Below are 22,858 nucleotides of genomic sequence, written 5' to 3'. Positions count from 1 at the left end.
GTTCAATTATCAACCCAATTATCAAAACATTATTCTAAACACCAAATAAGACCATCAAAATAAATAAGAGGTCGAAGAAGACAAGAAAAATGCTAAACATGACTAGTACGCCAACTTTGAAAAGTTAAAATTCATAAATATAAAAATCAAACTAACAAATTGGTTCAGATCTAGCCTTAGACACTAAACGAGTTAATATTCAGATTAATATAACCTAATTGAACTAGTTTAATTTAAATGGCCAAATTCGTTACCGAAATTATCACATAGATCCGACCCAATCCACACGTACGTTTTAGGTTTTACCAAATGTAGAGAACAAGCCACATGATCATGATTCGTAGTTAGGTTCATGAATAAGAAGCAGCACAGCCACATGCCAAAGCTTCTAATGGGGCACCTATATCTTTCCATAAGATTCCCAGCAATTATATGAACACGCGTCAATCCTAACAGCAAGATACGCGTCCTTTAACTAAGTCCTTTTAATCCGAAGATCGATTTTCACGATATTATTAAATAATATTTTATCAGTAAAAATTTACAAATATAAATTAATTTTGAAATCCTATATTTTAAAAAAAAAAAAAATGCGCCCCCCCTTCAAGAAAATCGAGGAAAAGAAAATGTGAAGATTCTTCTTCGTAGATATAATGCAACTAAGCAAGCATGGTTAAAATTTTAAACAAAAGTGGATGAGTACAAGGAAGAAAACATTATACACGCCACTCGTGCACACAATATTAAACACTAAATACGCCTTCATAGATAGACCCTATGTTCTTGGAATTTTAAAAAGGTTATCTAAGACTCAATCAAATTATTGCGGATCTCAAAACCTCTACTTTAGTTTTAATGACCCGTTTTTGCAGCTCAAGCTCCTTCGTATTGAGACAACCCAAGCATGGATACCAATTTTATATTTGAAATGAAGAAGGTAATGTGGCATGAGAGGAGGCAAACTAGGTGATGACTAATGAAGATTTTTGTTTACCAACACACGGAGAAGAAGCCAGGTAAACACCTCAAGGCTCAAACCCATTTCGCTACATATAATATCACATTATTATCATATATTATAGAGAAATTGTAGGGTAGAGATGTGACAAGTTAACCGAAATCCAAGGGAAGCCCATGCGTGTACCACATGCCCCACACGGTAATTAAGTAAGGCGATTTGTGATCCAACTTTTTTCTTTTTTTGTATTTTGTTTCTACGTCTTGGAATAATTGGGCAGCCCCTATATAAAGAGAGTCAAGAACTTTGTAAGAGCATTCAAAAATTGAGCTGAAAGTGAAAGAGAAAACAACAAATTAGAAGAGCAATTAACCATGGCAAATAAGTACCATGTTAGATCAATTAGTTTGCCTACTAGATCTCATCCTAGCACCATTAGAGTGGAAGAGGAGTTAAGCAAGCTCAAGATTTGGGAAGAAACATCCACATCCATATCCACATTAGATTCCATTCACACTGGCCTATCCTTGCTTGAAGATTTGTACCTTAGTTTGGATGATCTTCTCAACATGGCATCAACCCAACAAGTGATTTCTCACCATAGAGGTGATAAGTGTGTGGAAGAGGTGTTGGATGGTTCTGTGAGAATTTTGGACACATGTGGCATCACAAGGGACACCATGTTGCAAATCAAGGAAAATGTCCAAGCCCTTCACTCTGCTCTTAGGAGAAGAAAAGGAGAGTCATGTGTTGAAACAAGTGTGGCTGAGTACAAATTGTTCACCAAGATGATGAAGAAGAATGCTAACAAGTTGATCACATCTTTGAAGCAGATGGATGGAAAATTTGGGGTGTCACCACTTTTGGGTCTTGATCATCACCTTGGTGCTGTGATTAGAGTGCTTAGGGAAGCCATTCTGATCAACTTGTCAGTTTTTCAATTTATTTTGTCATTCTTGACCATGTCTTCGTCGAATTCTAAGGGAACCAAGTGGTTGGTGGTGGCAAAGTTGATGCACAAGGGGGTGAAACCTTGTGAAGAAAACTCCGAGAATGTGAATGAGTTGCAGTGTGTGGAAGCAGCTTTGAGCACCCTTTTGAATGAAGGTGCTAATGATGAGAAGATGCAGGTGGCACATGAGAGATTGGAGGCTTTGGAGAATGCCACTGAAAGTGTTGAGAATGGCTTGGAGAGTGTGTTTAGGCGATTGATTAAAACTAGAGCTTCCCTTTTGAACATTATCTCCCAGTAGAGTGTTTTCAATAGCAATTTTTATCAAATCCTGCAAATGCATCCAAATTTTAGGGATCTGCTGAGGATTATTACCTCAATGATTTGTAGATGTATAATATTCAAAAGTAATGCATTGAAATGTAAAGAAAATGTTCATTGTCTATATAACGATGGTTCCCTATAACCAAGGTATTCAAAATTGAGATCTTACTAAAGATTGCAAAGGGAAGTATTGATCGTAAAACGAAAGATCGTAACATGGATCATAAGATCCTACAAAATTTATGAAATTCATATATACATACACATAAGTTTTGTAGTAAAAAAAAAAAAAAAAACAGCTTCATCCTAGTAAAAAACAGAAAAAAAATTCAACTAGATAAACAAAAAACAATGATATTTATATAATATAAAGTAGTAAGCCAAATTGATAATATATATTATAAAGTAAAAACCTTATCCTAGTTACAAAACTGTAACTCTTTCCCATTGTTTTCAATTACAAAATAGTGGCTCCATCCTAGTTATCAAGTAGAGATTTTATCTTAGTTACAAAAAGATAATCCATCTAAACTCTAAAGCAAATAATCTTGCAAGTTAAAATCATAATCGCTTAAGATATCTTCAACTCCATCATTTTCAATTCCATCTTGTTCACCATTCAAATAAGCAATTTCCATATCATCTAGAGGTGCAGTTTCATCCTCCCCAACTTGTATTGGAGCCAAGTTCTCATCTGAATCCAAGTTATTTACATTCAAATCAATCCTTCATTCTCCCCATGCTCATCTTCCATAATCCATTCATCATCCGATGAGAAATCATCAAAATTAATTTGAACTGGTTTCCTTGTTTGCTTCTTCTTAGCTAATTTTGAATTAGCCATAACATATACAACATCATTCATTGTGCTTTGTTTTAGCCTATTCCTTCTCTTTGTGTGGACCTAAACAAATGCAAATATGATAAGAAGCTAGCAAGCATAGTAGACTAGTAATTCTATTTTATAAATGTATAATATATTTTAATTCTACTTAACTTACCATTTCAAAGAAACTCCAATTTCTTTCACATCCAGATGAGCTACATGTCAAGTTTAATACATGTATTGCAAATTTTTGGAGTTCTGGATGCTCATCACCATATGACTCCCACCAATCTGTTGGAGTCTTTAAATTAATTGACCTAGTAGCCAAGGGACAACCAAAATATTTAGCTCATTTTTTGAAATCATCAATTTGAACATCAATTAAAGTTTGTTCATCCTCATCCTTCACCATCCTTGTTAGACAGTCCATTAGACCTCGTTTCACTTACAAATCAGCCTTAAATCCTGAACGATAATGCATTTGAGGGTTAAGAAAATAGCATGCAGCATGTAAGGGCCTATGAAGTTGCTTGTCCCACCTTTCATCAATGATGCTCCACATAGGCAAATAACTAAACCAAAATATATTGAGTTATTTTTCTGTTTTCAGTTTCAAGTAATTAAATAAATAAGTATATACTTAGTTACCTTTTTCTGATAGCATTGAAAGCCATTTGTATCTTCTTCTTAGCTTGGTCCATTACTTCATAAATGAACCCCATGGCTGGTTTTTGATCCGAATCAACCAATCGAAGCAGTTCAATTAGAGGCAACGCACCCTTTAAACAGATTATGATATTACTTCAAAAAACCTTATCCAAAACCACATTTTCAACTGTTTTTTCATCCTTTGTTTTTGCATACCTACTAGACTTCCATTCATTACTAGTAAACATTCTAATTAGAGCACCTTTGTTCTCATGAAGACACCCTAATGTTAAATAAGATGTGGCAAAGTGAGTAATACCTGGCCTCACCAAGTCTCTTCCTTTTGTGAAATGTTGTAGTAGAGAGATTAGAGAAGTTCTTGAATAAATAAAGGTTATAATTCTTTTACCTTTTGGAATTGTCTCCTCATGAATTGGGATTTTCTTCTCATAATCCTCCAACATTAAGTCAACACAATATGCTGCACATGGTGTCCAAAATAGCCTTTTTCTCTTTTCCATCAACATTTGACCAGCAACTTTATAGTTTGTAGCATTATCTGTTACAACTTGAACAACATTATCTTCCCCCACCTCTTCAACAATGCTATCCATCATCTCAAAAACTTTTTCAGCAGTTTTGGATGTTGCAGAAGCATCTATGGACTTTAAAAATAGAGTTCCCTTTGGGTTGTTCACTAGGAAGTTGATTATTGTCCTTCTTTTCTTGTCAGTCTAGCCATCGGTCATAATTGTGCATCCAGTTTTCTCTCATTCATCCCTATATGATTGCAAAGTAATTGATGTATTTTTCACTTCCTCCTTCAAAATTTTGACTCCAATCTCATGATATGATGGAGGCTTAAATCCAAGGCCATGCTTTGAAACCAAATCAAACAGCAAAGAATTTCCCACTCTTTGCCACATTGAAAGGTATTGCGTTGTTGTAGAAAAATCTAGCAATTGCTTGACATGCTTCCTCTCTCACACCTTTCTTAAACATGGTATTGATGGTGGCTTGTGTACTAATTACTCTCTTCTTAAAAATATTTATGGGACTGCCAGTGTCAATTGCTTCATTGCCTTTTCTTTTATCACCAGCTTCTAGACTTTCCTCCTCCTTATTAAGGCTTGATTTCTTGATCAAATTTTGTTGCAAACCAACAACAATTTCCCACATTTCCTTCTTCACTTCATCCGTAACAACCTTGCAAGCACCAACATCTTTTTGAGTACCAGCCAAGTGATATTTCAACCTATAAACTCTCCCTGTTATTACCTTCTGGCAATATTTACATTGAAGCTTTCTTGTATCCCCACCAAATGAAATACAATGCTTCCAAGCTACATCACTCCTATTTCCAGGAGCATTTTTGGGAGGCATAGGGGCAAAGGAATTTGGAGTTGGATTTGAAGTCATTTTAATGATTGTCTAGAAGATAAGAAATAGTAGAAGAGTTAATAATTTATGTAACAGTCTTTTAAAAAAAATAAAAGAATTAAATGGCACAAATAAGAGAAGGTGTAGGCTTACGGTTACTGCAAAAACGTACAGGCTTGCAGTAAAAAAAATCCAATTCTGAATCAGTTCGTAACTTCTAGGGCAAGAGAGAACATAAGCAAGGAAAGGAAATTAGAATTTCACAGCCCACACAAAGGGATAATAAGAAAGATGGAATGGAATATAAGTGGGATTGGAACTTATTAAATAGGTTTAGAAGAGTAGAAGTGGCGGTAATTTATTTTTTTTTCACGTATGAAGAGCGGGAGTCTCTACTTTCGTAAAAGGAAGAAGATTTAATTTTTATTCATGAAAGAAGAGCAGCCGTCTCTGTTTTTGTAAAAGGAAGAATTAAGAGCGCGGCAGTTAAGGCAGCGGAGGCTTCTAGTTCTCTGTTTTTGTAATGGGAGAGTGGAAAGATTTTTATCCTTTTTAATCTATGTGGGGCAGAGGGCACCTTTTAATGTTTCTTAAGTTATTGGGCTTTGGGAGAATATGGGCTTCCGTAAGGGTTTTTTTGGGGCTGAATGTGTTTTAAATTCTGGGTCATAAAACCAGGTCACAAGTTCGACCCACAAACCTAAAATTAGGCATGCAAAAAGAGCCGCTTCTGTGCGATTTACGGTCTTCCACGTCGATCCAGTATGATCTGCAAATTTTGCGATCCAAAGCAAGCGCGAGCACGAAATTGGTAAAGAAGATCATGAACGCGTCCGATCTTACACGGCAAACCGCGATTTTGACTACCATGCCTATAACACTAAATGTTTTACCTATTTTGTGTTTATATTTAAGTATTTAAACAATTAATCAAACTTGTGCGTAACAACGTTTATTTTCATCTCATTTGTCATTTTGCGCAAGAACGTGACTTCTTAAATTGGTCTTCCTAGGTCATATTTAGCACGTCTTTTTTTTTTTTTTTTAACTATTTTTTTATTTATAAAAAATTTATGTTCGAGATCTTACTTAAAAACTAAATCTTGTTTATTCATATTAATGTCTTGTTAGTCCATCGATAGCTATTCAAAAGTTTGTTATTTGTTACTTTGAAGCTTCAATAAGTAAACCTTTTGTTTTTTTCAAAGTTTGATTGTCGAAACCAGCAGCAAAATCCAAAACTCTATCACCTTAACATCATTAACGAAGATCTAAAAAAGGATTATTAAAGATGCCACTAATTAATAACCTTTGGTCTTAGTAATAAAGTGATTCGACAATATTCAAAAAAGTGTTACCACTACTAACTACTGTGGTGCTGACTTACTATTAACTACCTAATACAAGATTCCACTCTTCTTTTTCTTGGAGGCCAAAAACAAATATTGAAAAAGGTTCCTGAAATCTCGGCATTTTGGGAGCCGAAATTTTAATTTTGGCTTAAATTTACTTGCTGTGTAATTTTGGTCTTTAAATTTTTTTATTATAAATTTAGTTTCTACAATTTTAAAAAGTAAGTAATATCGGTTAAATCCATTAACATGGCATACCAAAGAAAAAATTTAATGTTTGTAAATGACATTGTTGATAATTAGTTAGAGCCATGTAGTAAAATAATATATTAAAAATTAAAAAAATTGCTTAAATAGATTTTAAATTTAATTTAAATAAAAATATAACATAATTATAGTAAAAAAACAATAGTATTTTTTTATATGAAAACTAACATGATTAAGTAACTTTTCTTGTTAGGTAGTGTCGCTCACAAGCATGCTAGTATTTTATGTTCAATTTTAAATGATATATTAATAACTGAACCAACATTATTTGATGTTAAAAATGAGAGGGATTGATTTTGCAATACAAAAATTAAGAGACCAAAATTACATACTTGCAAAAATTATTGAAACTTATACCAACCACACTAGATAGATAACATCGAACGTATGGTGCCACACCGACCTTGGTCGTTGAGATTCATCTCGGTCCCAAACCATTTAATAACATCGGCCAAAGGTTCAGCCATTCCTCAACTAACAAGATAAAAATATGAATATACGATCTCATCATATCTAAAACCCTAACCACCATCAAGGCACATGCACTAAATATATGAAACATTCACACCTACAAAACACTAACTTAAGCATTGGAGTCTTCTTTTAGGTACATCCCCCTTTGGAACATCTAACTTACGAAAGCAAAAGGGACTCATTGATCTCTTCAAGAAAGTGGTCATCTGACCAACGTCAGGTGAGAACATCTTGGCATCCGCCATGGGGCTGAAGAAAAACTTTCCTTCAGCCAAGATTATGGTTTCTACCCAAAGCCATAATAGACGACTAGTAGACAACGATAGGAGCGAACCAAACATGGACAGAGACGTCGCAACCAAAAATTTGCTCGAGAAAATAGATATTTTACGGAGACCAAACACTGAAGCCCTAGCGGCCATGCGTACACAACATGAAGCAGACGTCGTGGTGCTGCATGCAGAGAATGAGCGCATCTGAGTGCAGATACCTCGACAACCCCTTATTGCTCCCACTTCTTCTCCAATAAACCACCCCCGGAGGAAGAGCATCAGTCACCCTCGCCACCTTGAACACATCAGCCGCATGCCCAGGCTGGAGTAAGACAACACCCCTTTTTGGATGGCATTATGGAAACGTCATTTCCACTTGAATGGAAACCACTCAACATCGAACTGTACGACAACACCATTGACCCTAATGAGCATATCGATGCATACATCACCCAGATGAACCTTTTCACTGAAGACGATGCTATCATGTGTTGCGTCTTTCCCACCTTGTTGAAAAAGCCAACTCTCAATTGGTATACCCAACTGCCCTTGGGATCGATCGATAGCTTCAACGAGCTGATTAGGCAATTCGCAGCCCAATTTGTAACCTGTCAACCTCATCACATCACATTAGCTGCGTTGGCTAATCTCAGACAAGCCGACGCCGAGTCCCTCAGGAAGTTCATGGAGCGGTTCGCTAGCGTCTCCATAAAAATCTGAAACCTAAATCCCAAGTTTGCGCTCTACTCCATGCTTATGGCGTTAAAATTGGGATTCTTTGTTGACAGCCTTTGTAGGAGACCACCTACGGACATGGATGAACTTCGTGTAACACCCCAGTTTTCATACGTTTTATTGAGGGTGATTTAGTAATTTTCATAAAATTTATTTAGGTGTTTTAGTAGCCCAGAACGAGTTGTTCCCAAATTGGAATGGGATGTTCCAAGCTATTAAAAAGTTTGATATTTAGTAGTCTAGAACGGGCCGTTCCCAAAATGGAACAGGTCGTTACAAACAACTAAAATGGCCTATAACCCTAGTTGGGAACGGGCCGTTCTGGTTTTAGAACCGGCCGTTCCAAACATGGCCATTATGTGTTAAAATGCAAGCCCATAACGGGTCGTTCTAGTTTGAGAACGGGTCGTTCCAGATGTGAATTTTACCCATGATGAATGAGTCCAGAACGAGTTGTTTCAGATTTGAAACGGGCTGTTCTAGCCACTCTTGACATCTATAAATAGCAAACTCTGACACTACTTCTAGACACACTCTCTGAAGACCAAGGAGAACCAAGAGAAGGAGATCAACCATATTTCGCTCTAACTTCGTCTTCTACTTATCCAGGTAAGGGGGGAGTGAGAAACCTCGCTCAAAGGTGTGGGAATAATTGTTAGGTAGCTGGATTGGCCCCCAATCCCTTGCCTGATGCATGCTTCTAGGAACAGGCAAAATATGAATGTTTTCTATTTTATTTTCTGATTGTTCTGTTGTGTTCCTTGTTGGATGTGATGTGTGAATATGTGATTAATTTTGAGAATAAATATGTTTTGATATGAATTAGAGTGCCTTGTGGGTTCCTGAGAGAGCCTTATGAGAAACATGCAAAATATGAATGTTTTCTATTTTGTCTTCTGATTGCTCTGTTGTGTTCCTTGTGTTATGTAGAGTGTAAATATGTATTTGATTTCAAAATTAGATAAATTTTGATATGAATTAGAGTGCTCTGTGAGTTCCTGTGCGAAACCCTATGAGGAACAATTATGAGTATGACTATGTATAATATGAACAAATGACATGAGACATGATGTGAATGAGAATGTGCTAATGTGAACACTATGACTATGAGAATGTGACATGTGATGAAATGAGATAAGCTATGACTATGAGAATGTGATGAAATGAGATAAAACATGAAATTCCATGACAAGTGAAATGTTGAGTCAATGAAATAGTGAATGTGTGACATGCCTCATGTGCATATATAACTTATTCCAGGTGTGCTTCTTAGGCCGCATACCAGTGATGTAACAAGCTATATGATGATTTATTCCAGGTGTGCCGCTTAGGCCACATACTAGTGATGTAATAAGTTATGTGATGAAATGACTTATTCCATATGTGCTGCTTAGGCCGCATACCAGTGATGTAGCAAGCTATGTGATGAAATGACTTATTCTAGGTGTGCCGCTTAGGTTGCATACCAGTGATGTAACAAGCTATGTGATGAAATGATTTATTCCAGCTGTGTCGCTTAGGCCGCATACCAGTGATGTAACAAGCTATTCTAGGTGTACCTTGGGTCATAGTGAAGAAAAGATGAGAAATGTGATTATGAGACACGTGACTGGTGCCACATGCATTTATGAGTCGATTCCATGACATCATTGCATGATAAATAAGTGTACATGTGATACTGATTATGTATGCGTATTGTTTATGTGTGATTGGTGTTTGTAACTTGTAATATGTTTGTTGTGTGTGTGTGTGTGCTATCTAACCTTTATTTCTGCACCTGAACCTAAGTGAGATGTTTCTCACTCCCTTGTTGTTCTTTGTATATGGTTAAATTATGTTGCAGGTGATCATCAGCATGAAGATGTTGGTGATGAGGCTTAGGCTTCAGTTGGGCATGCTCTGATAGGATATGTGACATCGAGGCTTAGTTAGGATTAGCATTGGAGTTTCATTACTATTATTGTGTTTTGGAAAGATTAATGTTTTATTTTTTCATCATTTCTGCATTGGACTACGATTTGCGAAATATGAATGTGAACTCTCTATCTGTGTTTTGAAACCTTATTTTTAAGAAAGTTTTATTTACTCAAGAATGTACTTTATATTTATCGTGTATTATGTATGTGGGGTAGAGGGTGTCACACTTCGTGCTTAAGCCACTAGCTACATACAAATGGAAGAACACCCCGAGTTTCAGGAGAAAATGCGCGTAAAACCATTCGGAAGCAAAAACCAAGGTCACAAGGACAAATTGAAGGCTACTAATGAACCTTAATTTAAAAAATCTCGACAAGGAAGGGGCCCAAAGTACGACTTTTACACACCATTGAACACACCTCTAATCCATATCCTGGAAGAAGTTAGCAGCACCGACCTGATCACGTTGTCGCCCCCAGGGCATAACTCTAGCAATGTCGTTAAGTCCAAGCATTATCGGTATCACAAAAACTTCAGTCACACGACTGAATAATGTTGGACTCTCTGAGATAAAATCGAGGAGCTAATCCAAGCTGGCCATCTTGGGCAATATGTGCAGAGGTCCTAGTCCCATAGAGGCAGATATCATGGTCAGGGATGCGGGAGAGGTCGAGGCTCTCATTCTCGTAACAATCAAGCCACAAGATCTCGACAAAATGCAAATAGCACCGAGCATCCAGATTTGGAGCAAGACAAGGAACAAGCCCCCCTTCAAGGGGAAATCAATACCATTGTAGGGGAATTCACGAGCAATAGGGTAAGCAACTCGGCTCAAAAATGGCATCTACGGAATGTCAACTACATTCATGCCTAACCGACACCTAAACAACAACAAACACTGCTTATCACCTTCACCAACGACTAATATGTCATTATCAACCCTAACCAAGACGATCCTGTTGGCATTGCTGTGAAAGTTACCAACTAGAAGGTCCACAAGACACTAATTGACCAAGGTAGCTCGACCAATATTCTATATTGGTCAACCTTCCTTAAACTAGATGTTCCGCACACACTCATCAAGCCCCACACCGAACCATTAGTCAGTTTTACTAGAGAATGAGTGCACACTAGGGGCTATGTCGAATTGCTGACCACATTCAGGATGCCCCCATCCACCAAGAGGGTGATGGTCAAGTACCTGCTTATCTATGCCCATACTTCATACAACATTATCATCGACCGACCAACCCTGAATCAACTCGGTACGGTAGTGTCCACCCCACACCTGACCATGAAGTTCCCTAAAAATGGTAGGCAGATAATCTCTATAAAAGCAAACCAAAAACCTACTCTTCAATGCTATGCGAAAAGCCTAAAGGCCTCGACCTCCTCTATCGACCGATAATGACCCAATTTCATAATGGCCCATGTTGCCAGTCTTGGTATATCTAACCTTGACCCAAGGGCAGATTGCACTGACCCATGTTCCAAAGGCACCAAATTGTTGTCAAAACTAACCACCTAATTCAGAAAATACTTAGAAAACTAGAACTCATTGGGCACATGATTGCCTAGTCAGTAGAGTTGTCCAAATTCAGAATTTGGTATGAAAATCAAGGCGCACTTAAGGCATAATGCTTGGTGGAATTTGTAGCCAAGCTAACTCCAGCCACATTGGAAGATGAGCAGATATGGACCTTGCATGTTGATGGGTCATCCAATGTTAAAAAGGGAGGAGCAGGAATTATACTCGAACAATCTCTAAAGCTTGATTTTCAGGCCATTAATAATCAAGCCGAGTACGAGGTGCTACTAGCTGGTTTGAGATTGGCACATGATATTGGTGCAAAGAGAGCACAATGCAACAATGATTCCAAGCTCATGGTGGAACAACTCTGTGGTACATACCAAACCAAGGACCCCCTTTTGCAGCGATATCACCTTGTAGTTGCCAATTGGATATCACAATTTGAAGAGTTTACCAAATTCCACGTGCCTCGCGAACAAAATACCAAGGTTGACCTCCTCTCAAAACTCACCAACACTAAATTCCCTGGACAACACCAAACCATAATCCAAGAAACTTTTAGCTTCCCTAGTTTAGAATTTGAAGCAGCCTGTACAACCACGGTTGAAGAAAAGGAATGGATTATCGACATCTGGCATTACTTGAAAGATAGAAGATTGCCTAACAACAAGTTTAAAGATCAAAAACTCAAAAACAAGTCATCTCGATTCGTAATTGAATCAGGGGAACTCTTCAAATGAAGCATCACCATGCCACTACTCAAGTGCCTTAATAAATCTCAAGCTGAGTATGTTGAGGAAATCCACAGGGTTATATGTGGTATGCATTCCGGCGCACAATCCATGGCCACTTGGGTCATCCGTGCTAGCTATTATTGGCCAACATTGAAATCAAATTGTAAAGCTTACGTCCAAAGGTGCAAGGTATGTCAAGAATTTGGAAACATACGTCGACTACACCCCGAAGCCCTACATCAGATGCAATCACCATGGCCATTCACACAATAGGAAATGGACATACTTGGGCCTTTTCCCCTGCAAGGTGTCAGCTTAAATTTTTGCTCGTAGTTGTCAGTTACTTCACGAAGTAGATTGAAGTGAGCCCTCTCGCCAATATCATTATCGAGAACATCCAGAAATTTACATGGAAAAATGTAATATGTAGATATGGTTTGCCATATTCGATAATTACTGATAATGGAAGACAATTCATCGACAAAAGGTTTGAACATCCCCTTTAGGAGCTCAGTATTACTCATCATGTCAGCTCAGTTGATGAAATCTAATCCCCAAGGATCCCTTTGGAAGAGGTAAGACCAAGAAGGGTGAAGGTTGATCCAAGGAGGCTCATACTTGAAGACCATTGGGCCTTTAACTAGGTCCATGGTTAGAAGGCTAGAGGAGGCTTCTATAGAGGAGGTGCTTCTTATACCTATGCTAAATATGAGTATTGAGTATGATTCCTCTTTTTAGTCTCATAGTCCCTATTGTACATACATTGTATAGTTTGATTTCTTGTACCTTGTATATAGTAGATACTTGTATAGGTGTATTTTGTCTTTGTATTTGTGAGGCACTTTATTTCCTTTTATTAGCTATTGTATATTGTTTCTAGGGTAGGTTACTTGGGCACTTTGACTCCATTTAAACTTATCTAGAAATACACTCTTTTCTTATTTTTCTAGTATTAGGATTGGGAGTGTTAGCAAGTTAGAGAGTGTGACTAGCAAGCTAGAGAGTGTTACTAGCAATTGGACCAAGAGATGGGCCTAGGCAAAATTTTACATATTAGACTCATTTTGCTCCTAATTTTTCATAGATTTGATTTAGCTAGGTTCCATTCACATTGGATGAACCTAACTAAACCAAATCAGCATTTTTTCAAAACCGGTTGGAGCATAATTAAGTCCATGAGCCGCCCACCTTGCCTAGGTATCACTTGGCCGGATTGCTTGTTCCTTCTCAAGCTTAGAAGCTTGAAGCACAAGCTTCTCCTTGCTTGCTTACCAAGCAAGCTAAGTGAGTAGCTTGCTCTCCAAGCTTCTAGACCATGGATGGTTAGCTAGACCTTACCATGGTTCCTAGTGAACCATGATTAAGGCTAGCTTGCCCTCCAAGCTTCCTACTCCTATATATTTGTTTTTCCTTCATTGTAAAACACTTTTGGTATATATTGAGATTTATTTATGAAGATTGTTCAGATTTCTCTCTTCTAAAAGTCCCTAAACCTCTTTGATATTCATCCAATTCTCTTATCCCTTCCCTAGAAGAGTGTGGTGAGAATTGAAGAGACTTATCTCTTCACCAAGGAGTGGCATCTGTTGGGAGAGTTCTCCACCAAATCGTGGTGGTTCTAAGGTCTCCTCCTTCATTGGAGACCTTAGGAAAGCTTAAGAAGAATCAAGGATCAAAATATCTAGGAGGAGCTTGAGGAGGAATCAACATCAATCCGGTTTCTCAACAAGTTTTCCATCATTTGGTATCAAGAGCTAGGTCTCCTTGGTAAATTCGTTCTTGAGCTTTTGTCTTCCAATTTTGTTCGGTCAAAAACATGTGAAATTGTGTCTAAACTGTTCCTACATGTATTTCCTTTTATTGTATTGTGTTTGTGTGCCTTGAGTGGTTCTTGTGTCACATTAATAAATCTATAGAACACACTCACTTTGTCTTGCTTGTTTTTGATTCATGTTCTAAATTCTTGTGAATCAATCTTTGTGTGTTCCTTAGGTATTCTTTGTTATGTCTTTTTAAATGTTTTAGGATTTCTTTTATTTTCCATTAGACTCCTATTATATTCATTCTAAAAAGAAACTCCTAAAAGAAACAAGAATACAAGCATTTTTCATTTCTTAATCTTCTAGTTTTGTCTTAGAGTCATGTGTAGTTGTTTTGCTTGTCATTAAATCCTTGTTGTGCCTTTTTATTTTTGAATCTATATGAATTGATATTTGTTCTTGTATGGTTTCATTTCTGTCTCAACATTAATAATTCTTAGAGTGCTCATAAAATGATTCCAATGCATGTTATTAGTCCTAACATGTTCTACATACAATTTTTTGTGAACTTCATTTTCTATTAGTTTCTTAGCAATTTGTGGCCAGAAATTCCTTGTGTGTCTTGTGCTTGTTTTGAAAAAGAAAACAGAGTTAGAAGTGTATTAAAAACGAAAATCAAAGTATACAAAAGATAAGAACAAACTAGCACCAAAACTAGTAACATTTTGTGATTGAAATTTTTGACTAGTACACTTACACTTCTTACTCTTCTTACTCTTCTTTTCTCCACCACTTGGAATCCTCTTTGTTAATTGTTTGGCCTCTGTTTTTAAGTGCTCATACTTTGTATTAAAAAGAGAAAAAGAAAATAAGAAACAAAAAGACAAGAAAAAGAAAAGAAAACAAAAGAGAAAAACCTAGAAAAAGAAAAGTGAAAACAAGAAACTATTAGGAGCACTTGGCCTTGAATTTTTGTGTAATTTTTCTTGAGGTTTGCTTGCTGTCCAGTGGCTGGAAAAAGACTTTAAAATACTAAAAAAAATAACACAATTTTTTTTGGTTTTATAATCAATTCTAGAGCCATTCCTAGGACTATTCCTTTGAGTGCTAGTGTTGAAATAAACCTTTAATTGTTGCTTTGTGTCTTCATGGCCTTCTTTGGTTTTTCATATTAATTCCTATGAGAGTGTAGCCTATTCTAATTGTGCATTTTCAGTTTTTTTTTCTTGGCCTCTACTTTCTCTTGTTGATTGTTAAGCCTTGGTGGGAGATAACTCTTTTTCAAGCCATTACACTTGGAAGGAATGGCTAATTGAGACATATTGGGTTAATCTCAAAGGGGCACCACTTGAAGAATATTGAGGTACAAATTACTTGAGTGAAACACCTTGGAAAGGCTCACTTGTTTGTTCCTTTTTGCAGCCAAGACTTGTTCTTAATTTTAGGTCAAAAATTGGAGACGGATTTTGGAAGGAAATTAGAGACGGATTTGAAGAACTAGTGACGGATTTGGAAGCTTAGAGACGGATTTGTGGAGACCAATTTTCCACCTTCAAATTAGTCATTCAACTTGACTCCAAAGTTGTTCCAAGCTCGTTACCAACCTCCCTTGGTGGAAGTTCTTCAAGTATTCTTGAATTGTGTTGCTTCCTTGTTATAACTCCTTAACCCTACCTTGGGTTAACTTTTAATTTCCTTTTGTTAAGTCAAACTTACATTTAGGAGTGGTTGTTTAGGAAAAATCTTTGATTAAGTCCCACCACTTCCTAAATAGTTCTAAATAAAGATTCCTAGATACATTTAGTACTTGTGGAAGGGTCCCCAAAAGGCTTCAAGTGTCATTTGGGCTTCCACTAGGAGACACCTAGTTTACTTGCTTTCATAAACCGTTTAGTACTTGTGGAAGTGTTCCAAGGGATTCTAAGTATCACTTGAATTCCACCCTAGGACCATACGACTAGTGTATGCTTTACTTGCTTTCCTTTAACTTGTTTTAATTCTAAGCTCGTTTAGAAGGCTTCCTTTGCCTAATAGGGGTTGCGTGCACACACACACAACTACTTGACTTGCTTGTGTGAAAAATTTGTTTTGTGAGACAAGTATAAGGGGGTTTAGTAATTTCCACTTGAAAAGGCTTGGTTATTAAGTGGCTCCTTGTAGCTCACCTCCCTTGATAGTGCAACTTGTATACTTAGACCTCCAAGTACTTAGTCTTACACCAAAAAGAGAAAACCTTTTGTGAAAATCTTTATCACTCAATTTGAAAAATTCTTTAAGATTTGTGAAAACCTTTCACTTCCAAAAATGAGTGATCATTCTCATGAAAGTAGTGTGCATGGTCATCATGCTCCTAGAAGTCATAGGAGTACTAAAGATGAGCTTAGAGAACTTAGGGACTGTATTAGAAAAAAAAAGAGAAATAAAAAAAACAATGAAACCATAAGAGAGTTGTTGAGTAAACTTGTGGTGGACGGTGAAGCTAATAAACCCCATGCCAATGAGGGTCATGGGCCTTCTAGACCCAAAAGACATGATGGTGAAGGGCCTTCTAGGCCTCATAGGAACAAACATGATGAAGAACCATCACGGCCCAAAAGCCAACATTCACACACTCACTATTCTACAAGTGAAGGGTTTTATAGTAGTCACCATGATGATGGCTACTATCAAAGACCCCCTAGGCAACATAGGCCTAGGCATGAAACAACTTCTCTTAGAGAACCTAGAGTTGACCTTCCTCCCTTCCATGGAAAAGACAATGTTGATGACTACTTAGATTGGGAGATGAAGGTTGAATAACTCTTCACTTGCCACAATGTGAGTGAAGAGAAAAGAGTTCCTATGGCCACCCTTAGTTTTCAAGGGAGTGCCATGCATTGGTGGACTTCCCTAATGAGAGAAAAACAAATTATGAGAGAGCCCTCCATTAAATATTGGAATGAACTTAGGAGTGCTTTAAGGAGAAGGAACATTCCTCCTTATTTTGAGAGGGAGTTAATGGACAAGCTCCAAAGACTCCAACAAAGGAACCTTAGTGTGGAGGAATATAGGCAACAAATGGAGTTGCTTATGCTAAGGGCTGGAATTAGGGAAGAAGAGAGAACCACCATTACTAGGTTCCAAAGTGGTCTTAACCTAGAAATTAGGGACAAGGTTGAACTACTACCCTATAGAGACCTTAATGAACTAGTTCAACTTTGTGTGAGGGTAGAGCAACAATTTAGAAGAAAGCCTAGTTTTAGGAAAGAAACTACCCCCTACCCTAAGAAGGACTTCAAGAAGGAGGGTCACTCCTCTTATTCAAAGGATAGACCACTAGGAAAAGAAAAACAAAAACAAAAACCTTCCGATGAGCCTAGAACTAGTTCAATTAAGTATTTTAAGTGCTTAGAGAGGGGACACATAGCTTCCCAATGCCCCACAAAAAAGACCATGATCATTAGGGGCAATGAGATCCTAAGTGAGGAAAACACTTCATCTTCTTCATCATCCTCAAGTGAAGAAGATGCTAGTCTTAGTTCTAGTGAGGAAGCACCATATGAAGGTGACCTATTCATTGCTCAATGGTTACTTACCAACCAACCCAATGATCAAGACCAATCATAAAGAGAGAACCTTTTCCATTCTAGATGCAAAATTTTTAAGAAAACTTGTTCTCTCATTGTTGATAATGGTTCTTGTAATAACTTTGTAAGCCAAAGGTTGGTTGATAAGCTTAACCTAACTACTATAGCCCATCCTAAATCTTATAAACTTCAATGGCTTAATGAGGATGGACCTATAGAAGTTAAGGACCAAGTAAATGTTCCTTTCTCCATTGGAAAATATAAGGATGAAATTTTATGTGATATAATTCTAATGGATGCAAGCCACATTTTACTTGGAAGGCCTTGGCAACATGATAGGAAGGCCATTCATGATGGTGTTACAAACAAAATTTGCCTAGTCCTCTAGGTAAGAAACATACCTTGACTCCTCTTTCACCTTCACAAGTGTTGGAGGATCAAGTATTTATGAAATCAAAAAAAAAAAAAGAGGAGAAAAAGAAGGTTCTAGAGTTGGAGGGTAATGTCTCCTCCAAGGAAGTTGTTCCTAGAAGTCAATTTTTAATAAAACATTCTATTAAAAAATTTCTTCTAGTTGAACAACCTCTTTACCTTCTTAATACTAAAAAGACACTACTCTTAGAAAAGAGTAAAGAGGATAGCGTCTCCTCCAAAAATCTTATGAAAAAGGAAAGTCACTTTTTAATTCAAAATGATTGCAAAAAGACTTTTCTTCTTCACAAATATTTTAACTCCTTTTCTACTGTTGCCACAGACTTAGAGCTTAAGATCCACAACCTAAATATTTTTTAAAAGAAATTATCTCAAGTTCTTAGTCTAGTGAAGAAGAAGTGGACTTCACCTAGTTCTACTTCTTATGCTACTATTTTGGTGGTGCCCAAAGTAGATAGCCATTGTCTATTTAGGACTTCTTCTACTTTAGTTGTTCTAATAAAGTATCCAACCTTTGGTTTATATTGTTTATTAGATACATCTAATGGTGTCTTATTTTCTATTTTTGATCTTAAGGGAAGTTCAAACTTCATTGAACTTAACTTGACTACTTCCCTTCAAGACCAAATTAGATTCTATGACTCTTCTAAACTCTTTACACCCTCTTCCATGATGTATCTAACATATAATATGATCAAGGGTTTTCTAGTTAGTTTCCTTATAATATTCACTTTATTTTCTTGTAGGCTCCTAGGTTTCTACATAGGGTACTTTAGGCAAGATACCTTAGTATGTAGGAGTACTTCATTAGTTTCTTATAGTTTTAGTACTTTAACATTTATAGGATTTAATTTTACACTTAGACTACACTATAGTGAGGATCCTATTCTTATGCTTAGAGAACCCATCCTTCCTAGTCTAAGGACCCTTGTTAGGACTATAGAAGGAATTCCTCATAGGGTGCACTTTCCACATATGTTATATGAATATGTCATCCCTAATGCTTTGCTTCTTGTTTTCATTGTAGGTGATGCTATCTTTGTGGAAGGACCACTGGATTTGAGGACAAATCCTTTCGAAGGGGGAGGGTATGATGGAAATCTAATCCCCAAGGATCCCTTTGGAAGAGGTAAGACCAAGAAAGGTGAAGGTTGATCCAAGGAGGCTCACACTTGAAGACCATTGGGCCTTTAACTAAGTCCATGGTTAGGAGGCTAGAGGAGGCTTCTACAAAGGAGGTGCTTCTTAGACCTATGTTGAATATGAGTATTGAGTATGATTCCTCTTTTTAGTCTCATAGTCTCTATTGTACATACATTGTATAGTTTGATTTCTTGTACCTTGTATATAGTAGATACTTGTATAGGTGTATTTTGCCTTTGTATTTGTGAGGCACTTTATTTCCTTTTATTAGCTATTGTATATTGTTTCTAGGGTAGGTTACTTGGGCACTTTGACTCCATTTAACCTAATCTAGAAATACATTGTTTTCTTATTTTTCTAGTAGTAGGACTGGGAGTGGCATTAGCAAGTTAGAGAGTGTGACTAGCAAGCTAGAGAGTGTTACTAGCAATTGGACCAAGAGATGGGCCTAGACAAAATTTTACATATTAGACTCATTTTGTTCCTAATTTTTCATAAATTTGATTTAGCTAGGTTCCATTCACATTGGATGAACCTAACTAAACCAAATCAACATTTTTTCAAAACCGGTTCACTACAAGGAAAATGATGAATTGCGACGGACAAATTACGACGGTTATCTTAGAATAAAAAAGTTTTATGTTAATCCTAGGAAGCTAAAAATTAAAAAAATATATATATATGTTACATTTTTTTATGTGTTAGTGAAATTAATAATACATCTTAATTGTGGATTAAATCGAGAATATTGAAAAAATAATAAATAATTTATGAAATTTATTATTTTAATAGTTAATTAGATATGAGATATTTGATAAATTAATTATCTTTTCACAAATAATAACTTAAAAATCACTTCTAGGTTTGAATATAATACACACACACACATATATATATATAACCCCTTTTTAATTAGAATTTAAAATTTATTTTTGGTATAAACTAAATATTATTTTGTTCAAAAATTACGGTGAAATTTGATAAAGTTTAGGGTCAAAAATACATTTAATAGCATATTAGACCAAAAGTAATATTTTTCTTTTGGAAGTATTATATTATCTTAATAAACTTATATTTTATTAACAATTTTATATATATTTTGTTTAATATAAGATACACAATTATCATCAAAAAAATTATATATATATATATATATATATATATATATATATATATATATATATAAAGAGAGAGAGAGAGAGAGGAGGAGAAATTAAATGACTCACAAAGTAATTCTTAATAAAGTTACTCCGCTCAATAACTCATGGTATAAGTTAAATTTTATCGATCCAATTATTAAATTAAAAGTTATTAAATTTTACTAATAATTAATATAGAAAAAAATTGATTAGAAAATAAAGCAAAGATAAATATATTTTTTTAATTTTATATCTTAGATTTAAGATGAATAAATAAATTAAGTTAAGTTAATTAATAATTTATTTAAAATGTTAAAATTTAATTTATAAAAATATTTTAAAAGAAAAAGGTTATAATAACACCAGTGTAACTTTTACTTACACCGCTCAATAACTTTATATTAAATGTGAATTTTATAAATTCAATCGTTAGATTGAAAGTTTTTTACTCTTAGATCATGTATACAAAATTTTATATTAATTCAAGATGATTTGATACTTCATTCTTGTAAAAAAAATGACGTAATATATATATTTCAAAATATACTAAAATATGAACACTTTGATTACCTTCAAGTTGTTCAATTTTAACAAAATTTGATATAAACATATAAAGTGATATGAACTTTCAATCCAACGGTTGGATTTACAAAATTCACATTTAATATAAGATTATTAAGCAGTGTAATACTTAGTAAAAGTTACACCAGTGTTATTATAACCTTTCTCATTTTAAAATATATAAATTATTATTTAAACTTTTAAATTTATAATAAATAATTTAAATTATATCATAATATTAATTTTAAATAGAAATAAGTAGATTGTTAATTATAAAAGTAAGTATATATAAATAAATATTAATTAAATATAATATAATTATTATTAGTATAATTATTATATATTTATAATGATTCGGACACACTGGAATGAGAGGGATCCAAAGATAGTATAAGTATGAGATTGTATAGTTGAGAATGACTTAAATGAATTAATTTGTACTACTTATACTGACAACATGTATATGCTTTTCTGTAGCTTATCTCATCAGAACTCCACAGTTAAGTGTGCTTGACTTGGAGTAATACAGGGATGAGTGACTTTCTGGGAAGTTTCCCAGAAACTGTGTAAGTAAGGACAAAACATGCTAAAAAGTGAAGTATTGTAAAATAGAATCCTTGAGAAGAATAACAACCGAATTTGAGACATCTAAAAATTTTAATAAAATAAAAAATAAATTTTTAGCGACTGATTTAGAGGCAGTTGGTGCGATGGGTGCTGTAAGGGTCGCAATTTCAATTTTGCGACGGTTTATGCAACTTTTTCAGTAACCCTCGCAAAATTTTCTCGTGACGGACATTTTTGCGACGGTTGGTGAACCGTCGCAATGTAGGTCATATAATTGTCGCAAAATCGTCATTTTCTTGTAGTGGTTGGAGCATAATTAAGTCCATGAGCCGCCCACCTTGCCTAGGTATCACTTGGCCAGATTGCTTGTTCCTTCTCAAGCTTAGAAGCTTGAAGCACAAGCTTCTCCTTAGCTTGCTTACCAAGCAAGCTAAGTGAGTAGCTTGCTCTCCAAGCTTCTAGACCATGGACAGTTAGCTAGACCTTACCATGGTTCCTAGTGAACCATGGTTAAGGCTAGCTTGCCCTCCAAGCTTCCTACTCCTATATATTTATTTTTCCTTCATTGTAAAATACTTTTGGCATATATTAAGATTTATTTCTGAAGATTGTTCAGATTTCTCTCTTTTAAAAGTCCCTAAACCTCTTTGATATTCATTCAATTCTCTTATCCCTTCCCTAGAAGAGTGTGGTGAGAATTGAAGAGACTTATCTCTTCACCAAGGAGTGGCGTCTCTTGGGAGAGTTCTCCACCAAACCGTGGTGGTTCTAAGGTCTCCTCCTTCATTGGATACCTTAGGACTGCTTAAGAAGAATCTAGGAGAAAAAGATCTAGGAGGAGCTTGAAGAGGAATCAACATCAATCCGGTTTCTCGATAAGTTTTCCATCATCAATTGAGCACCCACAAACCAACGGCCAAGCCGAAGCTACCAACAAGGTGATACTCCAAGAATTAAAAAAATGACTTGGACTAGCTAAAGGGCTTTCAATGGACGAGCTTCCCAACATCCTTTGGGCATACCATTGCACTTCATAATCGACAAGACAAGAAACCCCCTACAAGTTGACCTATGGATCTAACGTCATGATCCTCGTGGAAGTGGGGGAGACATCACACTGGCGCCTCAATTTCAACCAAGAACAAAATAATGAACACATGGCACTCAACCTCGATACCATCGAAGAAGACTAATAAGTAAATCAGATTAGAGAAGAGGCCTTCAAGCTTCAGGCTTCTAGAAGGTACAACACCAAGGTTAAGTCGCGAACCTTTCGAGCTGGCGACCTCGTTTGGTGCTTATGGGGAGAGGCTAGAAAAG

General features: G+C 35.9%; 2 protein-coding genes across 2 annotated transcripts; both read left to right on the top strand.

Moving 5' to 3' along the window:
* Positions 1-1,108: 1,108 nt before the first annotated feature.
* Positions 1,109-2,497, top strand: LOC109793386 (uncharacterized). Its single transcript, XM_020352847.3, has one exon. The coding sequence runs from the start codon at positions 1,333-1,335 to the stop codon at positions 2,209-2,211; it is 879 nt and encodes a 292-aa protein (XP_020208436.1). The 5' UTR covers positions 1,109-1,332; the 3' UTR covers positions 2,212-2,497.
* A 9,031-nt stretch (positions 2,498-11,528) lies between these two features.
* Positions 11,529-12,376, top strand: LOC145957958 (uncharacterized). The gene is made up of 2 exons (XM_083074399.1): positions 11,529-11,592; positions 11,763-12,376. Exons 1-2 carry the CDS (start codon positions 11,529-11,531, stop codon positions 12,374-12,376), a joined length of 678 nt encoding a protein of 225 aa, XP_082930525.1.
* Positions 12,377-22,858: the final 10,482 nt, after the last annotated feature.

This window comes from Cajanus cajan, chromosome 5 (assembly GCF_000230855.2).
Source record: "Cajanus cajan strain Asha chromosome 5, NIPB_CcT2T_4, whole genome shotgun sequence".
In the NCBI taxonomy this organism is placed as follows: Eukaryota; Viridiplantae; Streptophyta; class Magnoliopsida; order Fabales; family Fabaceae; genus Cajanus; species Cajanus cajan.
The sequence above is the reverse complement of the archived record's forward strand: the minus strand, read 5'-3'. Positions and strand labels throughout refer to the sequence as shown.

Coding starts and splice junctions, on each gene's coding strand:
- LOC109793386 (XM_020352847.3), top strand. CDS start 1,333: ATGGCAAATAAGTACCATGTTAGATCAATTAGTTTGCCTACTAGATCT.
- LOC145957958 (XM_083074399.1), top strand. CDS start 11,529: ATGGCCCATGTTGCCAGTCTTGGTATATCTAACCTTGACCCAAGGGCA. Junction 11,593..11,762: donor GGCAGATTGCACTGACCCAT/GTTCCAAAGGCA, acceptor TGGAATTTGTAG/CCAAGCTAACTCCAGCCACA.